Here is a 16,169-nt window from a genome sequence, read left to right on the forward strand (position 1 = left end):
TGCATGAAATTATGGAAGGGGCTAGAAAATAGGTAGGAGATCAGCCAATTATTTAGATATTGAGATTCAAAAAGTTAAAGCTTTATAATCAAACACAAACTGTCAACATCACATGTCAAAACATATAAAGTAAATATCCTTAAATCAGACTCAAATATTTTCTCAGGCAAAGTAGGAAAAATACTGCTTATCCTTAAATTTCAATTAGCTCTACAGAAATTTCCCCCCCCCCCCATCAGTTGGTGTGCGTGTGTGGTGAAACTGATATTCACCGACATTTACCAATACAAATTTAATCCTTCCAAGCCGATCTATAATACTGCATATGAAGCCAACATGTTAGTCTTCTTCTCCCCACTCCCGCGCCGCATTATTTTTTAAACACTATTGTTATTTTAAAATAAATCAGTCTTCACAGGTAGGGAAAAATAAAACTGAACTCCCCCTACCTTGTGAAGACTGATTTATTGAAAAGTAAAGGAGTACTATGGAAAGGGATCTTGGGGTCAGAGTGGATCACAAGCTAAATTTGAGTGAACAGTGTAACATGGCTACAAAATATTATATTAAAAAAGTAGCATTATATTTAAAAAAAAGAACTGGGAGAGAGTCTAACTGCTTTCCAAGCATGCTGTGCAATAGTTTGTGACAAGCTCCATAACTATTAGTTATCAGAAAAATGTAATCACATGCTCTCTTAATACAACCTCTCAAACACATTCTTAAAGGGAAATCAGAATGAGCTAGGCAGTGCTGGAGTTCATCACTTAATAAGTGCCTGAAATGCAAGTCTTTTTAAAATTTCTCCTTTTTCGAAGCAATTGTAATAGTTCCTTATCCCAGGTAAATGTGAACAATGGATATCTATGGGATAGAATTTCTTCCCTTTTTCAGCTTTGTACACACTAAGGGTATGTCTACACAGCCTGTGGGGGTAAGCCTCCCAGCCCAGGAGGCTTCAGAACCTGAGTTCCAACCCAAGCTACAACTTCAAAGCACTGTCTACACAGATTTTTTGGAGAGCTAGTCTGAGCCCGTCTACCTTGATTCAGAGGCTCGTTGCCATGGGGCTGTATAGACATACCCTTATTTAAGAGACAGATGGGGAGTTAAGGTTATATCAGAAGAAGTCCATGAGAGAGCCATTTGGGGAGATCCAAAGCAAAGATAACCATCCCCCAAACCACTACTACTTTCCAAACATCAAAAGGTATTTTAATCTTGTGTAGATTTGCCTCTGGCTTGCAATTACATTTTCTCAAGACAGCACCCTCAGATAGAATTTTTAGGATGCACACACACAGAGTGCTGTTGTAGGTCAACTAGTTGATATCATCAGATCATCCTTGGAAATCATGCTTTACAGCATATAGATAAAGCGTCTGAAATTATTACTTCTGTATCACTTTGGGAGCTCCCACTTCACTATGCCCAGGAACTAAACATTAGCTTGAGAGGGATTGACTAGAAGAGAGAAAACTAGAGCTGACTAGTCATATTAACAAGACAAGGTGGATGTAAGATCAGTTATTGGATCACCATCTGTTGGTGAGAGAGACAAGCTTTTGATCCTACACAGAGCTCTTCTTAAGGTAGCCCACACCAAAGAAGAGCTCTGTGTAACCTCAGAAGCTGGTCTCTCTCACCAACAGAAGTTGGTCCAATAAAAGATATTCCCTCATTCAATTTGTCTCCTTAATACCCTGGGTCTGACATGGCTACAACAACATTGCATATAGTCATATTAATAATATTTAGCCAGTTAGCAAGAGGGAAGGGAAGAATAGGTCTCAATACATTTCCTCAGAGAGGAGAGAGTATGTAAGTAAAGACTACCCACTGTTCCCACCCCCATGAAAGAGATGGACAAAATGAGGCAAGTAAAAATGGAAACCGCAGGTCAAATTCAAAACTAAAAACCTCTTTATAGTGACTCAAGATAAGCACTGGAAGAAATTCTATCAGTGTACCAATCTATTTGGCTGAAATTCTTGGAATCAGTTTTAATGTTTATAGGAATAAAGTAGCTGAAAAAGAGCCAATGTGCCAAGAGACACAGTTGTAGATTTGCCAACCCAAACTATTCTACATTTAACATGCAGTATCTTAAGAGTTTGTACTAAGCATCCATGTCACTATTGGTAAATCAAGCCTAATGCAGTTCACCACGGCAAATTAAACACTACAAATCCAGGAGAGGAAAAACATGTTCCAGGATCTCAGAGCAAAGGTTGTAGCTTTGCACTCTATGTTGTTAATCCTAAACGCTCATAGCTCTTTTATCTTACAGTCACAGTAATGCTACGAATGTTATTTTGTGTCAAAGAGCCAGGTTCAAATAAACCTTGTAAATCTAAACAGCAGCCCACTGGGTGAGTGCTTAGCATGCAGTTTCCATTCAGTTTGCTACTAAATGCACTACAGTAAAGCAACATGAGAACAAGATAAAATAAGGGGATAAACATGGCACTCTCAAAAGAAAATGCAAGAAGGATATTTACTGAGGTGCTGGACAAAAACATAGCTGTTCGTATCTTGGGTTATGGTTCAAGGTCAACATACAATCTTAAAAACAACAAACTTAATGGTCCCAACTCAACACAAAAAACTGTGGCCCAGATTGCAGAGTTAGTGATTTTATATAGTGCAACAACCATGCTTTGAATCCAGTGCCGCTCTAAAACAAAATAACCTTTTATCCCAGGTAAATATTTTTTGGTTTGTTCTCCAGGCCACTTATGGTATAGATTAATCCTCTTTGCTGTAAACAAACCTCTAACTCTAGTTATGAGAATGCTAATTCACAAGTAAAAATGCAACCAAAGTTCATTTAAAACAAACCTCAGAACGTTTCAGAATCAGAAACCTTTAAAGCTAAATTGTTGTTTGTAATCTGCCAGCATTAGCAAAGAAAGACAAGCTGCTTTCATTCCTAATAAAGACCAGCGGTTCTCAGGTTAAAGAAAAATTCACTGTGTTCTGTTTCTTGCAGCATATGTTCCATGCCAGCAACTCGTGACTCAGTAAGACATAGTGTTTCTTTCTGAATTGTGCAGTTTAGATATCTAATCACACAAATCCGTACAAAAAATGATGTTGAGAGAACATTAAAGTTGTACAGTTAAGCATCAAAAGGCATAAAATGTCAAAAGCTAAGGTTGCATGCACTATTTTAACACTGACCCCTTGTGCATATCTATCATGATACAATCTTTATTTACAATTCCTGCTTACTACATCCCAAACAATACAATTACACATTTTTCTCTACTCACTGAGGTACATGTGTAGCATCTTAGAATAGTCTTATTTTTGTACATGTCTGCTGGGTCAATGTGCCAATGAAAATGATTTGTCCATCGAGGAACAAATGATATAGTAAGTTCATTATTGATAGAAAAGGAGTCAGAAGTCCTGTACTACACAATTTCCCTTCAGACAAGCAGCAATTCAGGAGAAGCTAGTGATAAATGCAGGTCCCCTACATAAGCCAACAATTTTTCCACTAGTAGCCTAATATTGTTACACTTCCATCAGAAGTACACAGTGTAATAAGGACTGTACTTTGCAGTTTTAATATAAAATTACTTCCATTGACTGAAAGTATGAGCTTGTATTTTTTTTTAAAAAAAATTGGCAAGATCATGTATAGAGGTTTGGCCCAAGCTCCTTCTATAGCTCATAGACATCCCTTTTTCAGACAGCCAGAGTTAGCTTTAACAAGTGAGCTGTGCCAGCCACTGCTACACTGGAGGGTCAGGACCTAAACACCAGCACCTTGCATGGCAGGCCACTCTACTGCTGGTCTGGCATTGACCTAAGTTTTAGGGTATAAGAGAGAGACAGTTACATGGAACTATGATTAAACTAATGAAATACAGTTACTGTGGAATTAAGGTCTTTTTTAAACTAACCTGAAAAATGTGGATTTGTAGATTATACTTCATGACTATAGTTTATAATTAAAAATGAGCAGGCTTCTGGTCCTATTTAACAGTGATCATTTTAAACCCTCTGTTTAAGTTTAGCACTTCGGTTACAATCATCCCACACAGGATTATTTCTGTTAGTTAAAAACCAGTGGAAGTTCAAAGTAAAAGTGGTACCATTTCCACTCCCATGAAATACCTTTGCTGGGTCTGTAATACAACTGACCACCAATACTGCATTTAAAATCAAACAACACATTTTCACAATTGCACTGCCCAACAATGTGTGATACACACACCCTGAGCTCTTTTGGGCAGAGACCATCTGCATTTGTTATATGTCTGCTCAGTGCAATTGGGCTAGGGCCTCTAGTTATTACCACAATACAAATAATAAACAGTATCAGTAGCAATGATAATGAAAGCACAGAATATGATTTCAATGGGATGGTCCAAATTTGAACTAAATACAAGGACATTTAGTCACCTGTGCTCCTGCCTTCTTCGTAAGCCCTCAGAAATCATCTTTTTGCTCTGTTTATACACAGCGGGGTCCTGCTCCATAACTAGAGCTCCAAGACACTATAGTAATACAAATAATAATGTCCCTTTAATAGCCTTGCTGTGCTTGTGTACCAGATCAAGCCAGGCTTCTCTCCCTCCCACTGCACCTCCCATTGCAGAAGCAACATCTACTCTTGTACTATGAGATGTGAGGTGTGAAAAAGAGCACTGTGCTTGTGCCTCAGTCTGGATTCCTAACATGCCAAGATATTGGCTCTTCTCTTGACCCTGACACAAGTTTTCATTGGTAGATCTTGGGATTAGTAGGGGGCCCTTACTGCAGCGGAGGACAAAAAGACAGAAAGGTAAGTGAAGGAATCGAGAGAAAGAATGTGAGACTTTCGGAAAAGAAAATCAGTGACTTCACCATCCCCAGTCTTCATAAGCCAACCAGCACAAGACAAGAAGGATCAAGAAGAGATGGTAATATGAACAAGGAATGAGAGAAGGGAAAGAAGGAGAAAAAACCCTGAGAAGCAGGACAAATTATATAGAAAGAGGGAGAGGTGCAATCAATAAGGTGGGTTTTTGGTGGTAGGGTAAAGCAAGGAGACAAACAAACAAACAAACAAGACCTAAAGATCCAGGGTAAGAATGACACGCTAATGGGTTGGGCAAAGAGAGACAGTGACATGGGGCAGAAGAACAAATAAAAATCCCAGAGCGTCCCAGTTAGAAATGAAGAGATTCATTCTGTGAGGCCCAAACCATGAATAGTATAGAGAAGGTAGAGCAGGTTCTTCTGTTCACCTTCTCTCATCATACAAAAGGACAAGGGGACATTCCCTAGAATAAAAAACAGCAAATTTTCAACTCACAAAAGTAGTACTTCTCCCTTGCAATATACACTCAGCTTTTGGAACTCACTGGCATAATATAACACTTATTAGGATTCAAAAAGAGATAACAACAATATCCAGAGTTACAACAGTCAGGATTAATAGCCTCCAAGAGTTTGGAAGGAATATAAACTCTCATTCTTCAGGACTTAAACCAAATTCTAACTGCTGGGGATTAGAGGAAGTTTTCCTGGTTGTCAGGTTATTCCATAGGTGTAAGGTGTCTACCATCCCGGTTCTTCCACTTCATTCTGACACGTGGCACTGGCCATAGTCAAAGACAAAAACAGTGGACTCGATGGACCTTGGCTCTGGTCCAATCTGGCAATTGCTAGTCAAGATGTGACCGCTATAAAAACAGCTAGAAAAGAGAGCCATTACATATCTAATGTAAGACACAAATAGGACTAATCTGGTCCCTTTACTATCTATTTGGATCTCTCACATGTGACATTCTAACCCCAAGAAAGAGATAGAAGAGAGAAATTTAACTCTGTCTTATATATCATGACAATTTAAAAGGCTGTTTTCTAACATGGCTGTTTTTAGAGAGATTACACTGGCTGAACTGTACTTTTAATCAACTTTTTTTTTTAAAAGGTGTGAAACATTTTAGGTTAGATTTTGTTTGATTTAGCAAAAGTAGCAACGCTAAAGCTCTAATGGCATTGATGGAAAAATAATTGCGAGTAATTTTAATAAAAATTTAAGGTTTGAACTCAATACCTTTGTACTATGAAGCTGACATTTGATCCACTAAGCGACAGAGGCTTAAGCAATTTAAAGGCATGATTCTGGTTACCTGAGAACTCGTTTTCCATTAAATGCCAAGAATGATTAAAAGAATCAAAAAAAGTAAAAGTAAAGACTAGAGAGTTTAAATTACTATGTGCTCCCATGATCTCAGAAAGTAATGGAAATCAGATTTAGATCCTAGTCTTATAAAAACCAAACACAGACTCTCAACTATACTGATGTAAACAGTCCTATTAAATTCAATGGGTAAAAGTGAGTAAAGTTATTCACAGGGCAAAAGTATTTACGTGACTAGGGCTTATCTATATGACAAGTTACAGTGCGGCAAGCCAAGGTGCGAATGTACAGTGCACCACTTTGCTGCACAGTAATGTCCCATGTGGACACTGCTACAGCACAGCAGAAGTCCTAGAATGCTACTGTACACCAAGATGCACTCTGGGACTTTCAGTGGACTGTAGCAGTGTCCATACAGGATAATCCTGTACAGCAAGCTGATGTGCTGTAGATTCACACCCCACCTTGCTACATGGTAACTTGCCATATAGACAAGCCCTGAACTTATGATGACCTCCTTCAATAGGAAAGTGTGAGCACAAGGTAATACCCCTATATTCAGGCAAGCTATTATTTTACTATAAAATACTTTGCACTCCTCTATTACCTTCCATCTGAGCATCTCAAAATGCCACACAAACATTAAGCCTTACACATGATATAACAATTTTACAGATGGGTAAAGCCAGACAGAAGATGTTTGAATAAGCAGCTTGCCCAAGATCAGAGAGCAAGTCATGGCAGATTCGATGATAAAACAAGTTTGGCTCACAGTTGCATTCTCTACTACTAGACAAGACACTCCACCTTATTAAGAGGAGCAGCAAAAAACAATTTATTTTATATGATGACAGTGTTATTAGGTCTGTGGAAAAAAGAGTCAGAAAACTTATTTGAGCAAGTCAATATCCCAGATTCTAAAACACAAAGTTGTGGGGTCATCCCATCTCACTGCTATCTTATACGTCTATTCTATTATTAACTCTGTCTTTAGAAACTGCAAAGAATGTCAAAAGTTACATATTTAATTTGCAGTGTTTTTGTAGCCGTGTTGGTCCCAGGGTATTACTGACACAAGGTGGGTGAGGTGATATCTTTTATTGGACCAACTTCTGTTAGTGCAGGACACAAGCTTTTGAGCTATAAAAGACCTGAAGAGCTCTATGTAACTTGAAAGTTTGTCTTCCACCAACAGAAGTTACTCCAATAAAAAGATATCACTTCACCCACCTGTTCTCTCTAGAAGTAACATATGCAAGTTTTAAGCTGTACTACTTTATACTACATGATTACTTCAGTGTTTCTGTAATAACAAACCTGAGTTTGCACTTTGATTTTTTTTAAACCCAAACTCAAGCAATAATGTGCTCCTTTTTTCTAATCCACTGTCGATTTGGTGCAACTCAGTTTCATCTTGGAGCTTTTACAACAGGTGTGTTCCACAGCCAACTCTGGTGTTTTCTTCAATGGAAATTATTTGCCAAAAAGGTAGCATTTATGTGATTTCCCAGATCTAATCCTAGCTAAGCCATAAAATGCTGTAATGCAGGTTTGGAACAACTTTAACAAATCTTCGCTCTTTCTTCATGAGTCCATCTCTCTTTCACAAAGAAACAAATACACTCCAGGAAGCCAATAAAATATTGCTTTGATGGACTGCATTTTTTTTTTTTTGAAGAGACAGCTGTGTTTCTTGTTCAATGGGCCCATGTTTAGCTGTAGCAGAATATCAGCAAAAAACATCCCTATTTAAAGCAATTCTGTCATTTTAATTATTTTCCACAGGAAACTGTGGCTAGGATAGAAGAAAAAACATAAAAGGGCTTTGGTTAGAAATTCAAACTTAACCTTCTGGAGACTGAAATATTCTGTTTCCATGAAACAAACATACATTATTGTTTTGACTATTAAGGACCCATTTACTCCCTGGAGGGGATGGAAATCATAGCTAATGCAATGGGTGGTTATAGGGGGTAGGAGTCAGAGGAAATCACTACTGAAAAACAGGACAAGTGCACTGATGACAGTAATATTCATTGTTCTTCCTCTGGAGGATAGGTCATATTTTAGCAGGGTAGGGAGAGGAGTTCTGAATGGAAAAACACTAAAGAAAGATTACTAGTATCCACCTAAGGCTTCCCATTCTAATCAGCTAGGAAGGTCACACTACGTTCTTTCAGATAGGGATCATTTTTATTCTACAGCCCCAAACTTGCAATGCGATCTGGACAGGTGGACAACTGTGCTCACTTGTACCACAATGAAGGACTGGGGCCTGTGACTGGATAGTACTTAGTACAGTGGGGTCCTGATCTGTCTGGGGATTCGAAACACTGCTGTAATACAAATATTACAGACATGTTTTCACCTCTAAGTTCCTTTTTAAAAAACTTAGCTTGTACTTTTCAACATTAAAAAAAGGGGAATTAAAAGAAGATTCTCTTTATCAGAAGCTGCACTGGTGAAATGTTCATAAGACCCTTCGCAGAACAACATTGGAAGTACTAGTCCTGGTAAGAAGCAGAAAACTAGCAGGACATTTTTTATTAATTATTATTATTAATAATAAAACTAGACAATGATGAGTACAATGGAAAAAGCAGCTCACATCTCCTGGCAAAAAGTTCCATTTCATAGTGAGACTTCCTACTTTTCCATTTAAACTGTAAGCTGCTTGTTTTTAATTTTACCTTTTGGAGAAAAAAAACCCCAACCTCTCTCTCTTTATGGAAATTGTGTTTCTCTGACTCATCCAGCATGGTTAAGTTTTCCTCACCTTGTAACAATCATATAGTACTAGATGAAACCTGTACAGTGTAACATAATTGTTCCTCAATATTCCAGTGGGAAGTTTTTTTTTCAGTAGAGGCACACACACAACTTGGTAGTTCTACTTCTTTACTGAAGAGTGTAGATCATCTCCTCCAGCTAAATCATTTCCAGCTCCTTTCAAGACACAGCTATAGGAAAACGTATTATCTGAAAAAGTGGTATTCCTTCAGCCATAATGATCTCCCTGATGGTTTTTTTTTAAATCAGCGTTGCTATTTAGTTCAAAATTTGTGCACTTTTCATGTTTCTTTAAAGGCCAAGGAGAACTCCAGATGTAAAAAAACCAAAAAAACCTGACTTCCACGTGAGATGGAAACTGAAATCTAATTTGAGTAAAAACTTTGAGCAGTATCGTATTCTATTTACACCTACATACAGACGGGGAACAAATGGGATTCTACATGAAAAGTCTGCTGTTTTCCACAACATATCTGAGCAGTTACATCCATCAGAAATGCAATCTCGATGGACACAAGATAGAAATGCGCTTTCCATGGAAGGGCCAACAGAAAGGGCCACAAACTTGTAAGGCGCAGGTTAAAAGACTTATCCTACATCAAAGTATGTTAGTGGCAGAACTCTTACTAATTGCCACAGGATCAGGCCCCAAGTAGCCAGGGAGCAGGTCCTCACCTGATATAAACTATCATCGGTCAATTGTTTTGAATGGTGTCCACCTCAGTCTCTATCTGGCACTTTCCCATCCAAAACCTTTACTGAGGGGTAAGCAACTTCTGGTGATTTTTCCATTCCTTCCTGAGATGAGGAGGTTTTCACCAGTCTTTACTGGTCGAGTGAAGTGACGCCTAACACTCAGATTGATGGCATTTCTTTGCCTGTAATGTGATAACTTTTAAAGACCTACAGCACCAACTGGCCACTGTCAAGGGAAGAGGTTATGAAGGCAAGCATCAAGGTTAGGGTTTAAGATTAGGGTCCCTAGAGTGAGTGATGACTGCCTGAGTTAGTTCTGGTGTCAAAATATTACTGCTCAGGCTTCTCTGTCTGCAGCAACAAATGAGCACCATCACGGGGAAGATGTTGATATGAAACTGATTAAAACAATGAAGAGAAGCAGTTTAGACACCAGTGAAATTTAGGTAAAATAAAGAATCTTGTAAAACTTCTATGGGTTCAGGGAGAGATGGTGTTTCTGCCTGTCATTGTTGGTTGTTTGGCCAATAAGAGATTGGTAGAAGTCCACTCAGCACAGCAAGAAATGGAGAAATCAACAAATGGTGTTTAACACACAATAAGAGTTTGGGACAGAAAGTCAGTCCAGGAATCAGAGAACCACTTATTCAGTGAGCCAAAACAGCAGGAGTCATTCGTGTACAAAGGAAGTGCAGCCATTCGACTGGAGCGGAAAGAGATACATGTGGAAAAGTGCCAGACAGAGACTGAGCTGGAGGGATGCTGCTTGTGTGAGAAGAAGAAAGCATGTCAGATCCTGCTACACAGAGGTGAGACTGGCAGTTCCAGAGCAAGAGACAAAGAGGGGAAAAAGTTGAGTAAGTAAGTACAAAAGCACAAGCCAAGAAAAAGGAGGGAGGAGAAAGGGAAGAATGAGTGATGTAGCGAAGAACAGAAACAAAGTGCAGAATCAAAAGCAGAGTGGCCCCTTTGTAACCTCCCCAAGTGCCCTTTTAAAAACCTGTTGTAAAATTATTTCTTCAGTACTGTGAGGAAAAAGAGGCAGCTGTATTGTATTTGAGACCATTCGTGAGCTATGAATGACTTTAAGGGGGTAATGGCAGTTACCACTGGCCAGTGCTTTCATCAGACGATCCTACTGAAAATCAGTCTGATGGTTGCAAGGGCTCCTGGTGTTGTTTTGGCATGAATGATGTACCTGCTACATTCCAGGTTGGTCAATAAACAGGTTAATGGGTCTGTGCAGCTTTGGAACGGTTTTTAATTTAAGACAATCACATACTCATGTACAATTAGAAATGGAAAAACAAAGAGTATCTGCAAAGCTTTGGAAACATGCCAATAGCAGCCCCTGAGACAGATGGTTATTAGCTTGGCATGGCCAGTGTGACTTACATAGGACACAGACTCTGCACCATTAAAAATTTAAGATCAGAACCAGCCAAGGTGGAGGCCAATAGCGACTGGCTCATATCTACCGCAAAATGCCAGATGAGGGCTTTCCTAAGGCACTGATGGCTTATAAGTGGCTATAATTTTTTTAAGCCCCTCTGACAGATGCTACTGATGACTAAGCCACCTGACAAGCTGCATGGATGGACAAATCAATTTGTATGAATGCACATAAGGGAGTGCTTAACTTGCTGCTGGCAGAGATGATTATTCCCCTTGTTGTGCGAGTTTAAAAAAAAAAGATGTCATTTTATCCAGTAGAATGCACAATCTATCTTAAAATTCATGGCAGGCTTTACAGAAGGCCTAGGGGAGGCAGACAGTGATACACTGTTCTCCTAAAGGGTTAGTAGCCCTTTCCATTTTGGTACCTGATAGCCTCGTCTAAAATGCCTGGCTTGATGGCTCGAATGCCTAAGTCATACAAGTTTAGTACATAAATGACTTCACTTCAAAGATGTACATGCAGAATGCAAATTGTGCTGCGTGTGGGTGACACACCAAACCATTATCATCAAACAGGCTTGATGTCCTTCAGTAGGCTCTAGAAGCATAGGGAAGATGTTGGATCATGAGAGAAAGGGTTGGTTGGTGGGGGAAATATAGTGAGAGCTGAAAAAAGCTCTAGAGGTGGGTCTCTGGCTAAGAGGGCCAGATTAGGGGATAGGTGTTACAGGAATGTGCCTGTGCCCCAGCTCCTAGAGTCAAAGTAATCTAAAATTCTAATAAAGTATATTTCTAGCTCTCACTGTTACAAAGAAAACACGACCCAAGTGTAATTGATGCACCAATGTTTGCTGGACTTTGCAGAGAAGCCATAGCTTTGAGAGGTGTGAACTGCTCTATTCATCCCAAAGGGTTGTGAATTCAAAGCTGCTGGTTTTGTGGGGTCTCTTGCCAAAACCCTCAACAGTGGACTCTGTGTGGGGGGCAGAGGACCTTTGCTGCTCTCAGCCCATCATTGTTCTGCTGAGGTGGTGTCAGCAGAGGTTCTCCATGGCATGGGTTTTCTTGCTTGAGTGCGCTCCAAGACTTTGTAACTATTTTTTTAAAACCCTACAAAATTTGAGAACAGAGTCTGGCAACACCAATAGTTGGCCACTGTGGGTATGTCTGCACTGCAAATTAAGCCTGGGTCTGTGGGACTCAGGCTTGTGAACTCGGTGTTTCTAAGTCCGTGCTTGAGTGTCAACAGAGCACTGTAAACCTGGGCTTACAATAGCTGGACTCTGGTCTCACAGCCCAGCTAACTCATCCATGCTGCACTATGCAGACATTCTGACTTGGGTCTGTGGTCAGATCTGTGGCCACGCTGCAAAATGACAGCGCTTGGACCTGAGTCACAATGGGACTCAGGCTCTGACCCAGCCCCTAGGACCTGGATCTTGAGTGCTTGCTGACCTGGGTCAGACTGATGTGTGTGTAGATGGAAGGAGGGGCTAAAATCTAAGTCCGAGCCTGGGCTTAGTGTCCAGGATAGACATACCCTGCAAGTACTCGAGTGAATGATGTCTACACAAGCTGTTTTAGCAAATAGCAACCAGAACGCTAAACACACTTCTTAAGCAGATATTCAAGACACACCTACCACCACACAATGCTAATGAAAGGGTAACATTAAGAAGAGAAGAACTGAAGAGACTACACTCTGTTGATGGGCAGCTAGGAATACTTGCAATGTATATAATTTCAATGAATATCACCAGCTTGTAAAACAGACATCTAGTTATTTTATGCTAGCTCAGTTTTTCCTTGGTACTTAGCAACCAGCACTGACAGTTTAGTCCTTAAAGCCTCTTAAAGAAAACACGTGGGCTGTATTTACAAACTAAAACAAAGAGCAGCATCAGAGGGGTAGCCGTGTTAGTCTGGATCTGTAAAAACGGCAAAGAGTCCTGTGGCACCTTATAGACTAACAGGCGTATTGGAGCATAAGCCACGAAAGCTTATGCTTCAATATGTCTGTTAGTCTATAACGTGTCATAGGACTCTTTGCCGTTTTTAAAGAGCAGCATGTTATTAGCTGGAGAGTAACTTTATGCAGAACTAAAAAGTTTGCAGATATGTGCATACATTTCCTTTTTGCAAATTTCCAGTGACTCACCATAGCTATATATTTTAGTCAAACCCAAAGGGGCTTAGAAGAGGGATACTCAAAGTTTAAGTCTAGAAAGGGACCAGCAGATCATCAAGTCTGATCTTCTGTATATCACAGGCCACCAACACCACCCCCACACTAAACCCAACAACCAAAATTAAACTAGAGTATTACAACCCTCAGGAGACTAGGCTATCTTCCATCTGGTTTAATAAAATACATCACACCAATTCATTCCCACCAATCCAAATAATCCTTTTGCATACCTATAGCCTGAGCCAGGGCTATCACCACCTCCTGGCAAGTTGTGACTTCAGTGACCCCACAAACGATTCTCTGGACTCCATCTACCCATACTTTGAGCTCCATGGTGCACCAGATCATCCAAGAGCCATGAATGTAGTCATCAGGATGTCAAGTCATGTTTACAGCTACACCAAAGACGACGAGGCTGACTTCTAGTAATCAGCTGGAAAAGAAAATAATGCTGCCTTTTAGTGTAAGGCATTGACAAGTTATATTACAAACAATTTACTTAACATGTATGGGGTTGGGGGAGGCCTTCTTCAAAGTCAAACATTTTAAACCGAGTTAGGTTTTGTAACATGGAATGAGATGTAATTTTTATTTTAAATAACTCATTTTGAGGGCATTTCTGCATTCTCTTTTAGGGCTGGAAACCCTAGCACAGCAGCACTGTGGTAGGTCTCAAGAACAAGAAAATGAAACCGCTAATTCCTGTTCAAGATGAGAAAATTTCATACACATACAAAATAAAAATTAAAAAACCTAGCAGAAATAAGGGAGAGTAAACCCCATTTTAAAAATTCATATGGTTTTAATAACCTGCAGCTTTACTAACAGTTTTTTTAAAAATATGATTTTAATTTTTACCAGTGTCTCTTTACTCGCTCTCCTCTTTTCCCTCAGCAACATCAATTTACTCTAAAGTAATAAAGTTTAAGGTTTCATGCAAGTTTTTTGCCTGCCATATAGTACTTGGCAAGTATTTACAAACAGAAAACTCAACATTTTGAGAAATGGGCAGAAAGTAATTCCTAAAATAAAAATGAGAAATAAAATAAAAAGGCCCTAATACATTGATTGGATCTCTCAAAGTATTGGTAACTCATTGCAGAATCTTTTGGCACTAGTTCAGTAGCTTAAATAGGTAGTGGGTTCCAACTGATTGCTCCTAGAGTGGGCTTCAGACCCCACCTCTTCCCTTTTGAAATTGAATGCAGTGGAATGTGGGTGCTTAACTCTTAGGATACTTTGAAAATTCTAGCCCTACTCACTTCATGAAGCAATTTGGTGATCACTGTTCAGTTCCTACTGCAGAAGCATCCACACCATAAAACCCACTGTTACCTTGCATCATTGATGGCAGACTCAGCAAAGAGACCAAACAGACATGGAAACAGACACAGCTTAATGGGACTAAATCAGGTGGCCCAGATAACCTCCATCCAAGAATACTGAAGGAACTGGCACATGAAATTGCAAGTCCAATAGCAAGGATTATGAATGAATCTGTAAACTCAGGGGTCGTACCCATGACTGGAGAATTGCTAATACAGTTCCTACTTTTAAGAAACTACAGGCCTGTTAGTTTGACCTCAATTGTATGCAAAGTCCTGGAACAAATTTTGAAAGAGAAAGTAGTTAAGAGCATATAGGTGAATGGTAATTGGGATAAAATACAACATGGTTCTACAAAAGGTAAATCGTGCCAGACCAACTTGATCTCCTTCATTGAGAAGATAACTGATTTTTTTAGACAAAGGAAATGCAGTAAATCTAATCTACCTGGATTTCAGATACAGTTCCACATGGGAAATTAATAGTTACATTGGAGAAGATGGGGATTAATAGGAGAATTGAAAGATGGATAAGGAGCTGGTTAAAGAGGTGACTACAACGGGTCATAATGAAAGGAGAACTGTCAGGCTGGAGGGAGGTTACTAGAGGAGTTCCTCAGGGATTGGTCTTGGGATCAATCTTATTTAACATTTTTATTACTGATCTTGGCACACACAAAGATGAGCCTGTGCTAATAAAATGTGCGGATGACACAAAGTTGGGAAGTGTTGCCAATACGGAGGAGGACTGGAATATCATACAAGAAGATCTGGATGACCTTGTAAACTGGAGTAATAGAAATGGGATGAAATTTAATAGTGCAAAGTGAAAGGTCATACATTTAGAGACTAACAACAAGATTTTTTGCTATAAACTGAGGGCTTATTATTTGAAAGTGACAGAGGAGGAGAAAGACCTGGACGTATTGGTTGATTATAGGATGACTAAGCTGTCAATGTGATGTGGCCATGAAAAAGGCTCATGCAGTCCTAAGATACTTCAGGAGAGGTATTTCCAGTAGAGACAGGGAAATATTAGTACCATAATACTAGGCACTGGTAAGACCTCATCTGGAATTCTGATCTTCCATGTTTAAGAAAGATAAATTCAAACTGGAACAGGAGCAGAAAAGGGCTACTAGGATGATCCAAGGAATGGAAAACCAACCTTATGAGAGGAGACTCAAAGAGCTTGGCTTGTTTAGCCTAACCAAAGAAGGCTGAGGGGAGATAGGACTGCTCTCTATAAATACATCAGAGGGATAAATACGAAGGAGGGGGAAGAGTTTAAGTTAAGCACCAATGTGGACATAAGAACAAGTGGACATAAACTGGTCTAAAATAGTTTAGGGTTGAAAAATAATTGAAGGTTTCTAACCACCAGAGGAATGAAGTTCTGGACAGTCTTCCAAGTGGGGGGCAAAAAACCTAACTGGCTTAGAGACTGAGCTTGATAAGTTTATGGAGGGGATGGTATGATGACCCTGCCTACAATGGCATGTGGCCCATCAATTTTCTACTCGCACAAAACCGAACACCCCTGCCTGGCCCCTCCTCCGGCATCTCTGGGCTGAGGCAGGGTGTTGGAGAGTGGGAGGCAGTATGGGCTCTGGGCAGGGCTGCAGGT

The 16,169-nt window shown here is 39.7% G+C and overlaps 1 protein-coding gene across 4 annotated transcripts in view; it reads right to left on the reverse strand.

Moving 5' to 3' along the window:
- The window catches only part of RASSF8 (Ras association domain family member 8), a 122,775-nt gene that overhangs the window by 12,526 nt on the left and 94,080 nt on the right, over nucleotides 1–16,169 (reverse strand). For all 4 annotated transcript variants that reach the window (XM_073317764.1, XM_073317789.1, XM_073317780.1 and 1 more), the window contains one exon: nucleotides 13,448–13,650. In XM_073317764.1, coding sequence (XP_073173865.1) covers nucleotides 13,448–13,565 — 118 coding nt within the window. In that variant the 5' untranslated portion in view covers nucleotides 13,566–13,650. The remainder of the gene's footprint in view (nucleotides 1–13,447; nucleotides 13,651–16,169) is intronic.

This window comes from Lepidochelys kempii, chromosome 1, assembly GCF_965140265.1.
Source record: "Lepidochelys kempii isolate rLepKem1 chromosome 1, rLepKem1.hap2, whole genome shotgun sequence".
Lineage (NCBI taxonomy): Eukaryota > Metazoa > Chordata > Testudines > Cheloniidae > Lepidochelys > Lepidochelys kempii.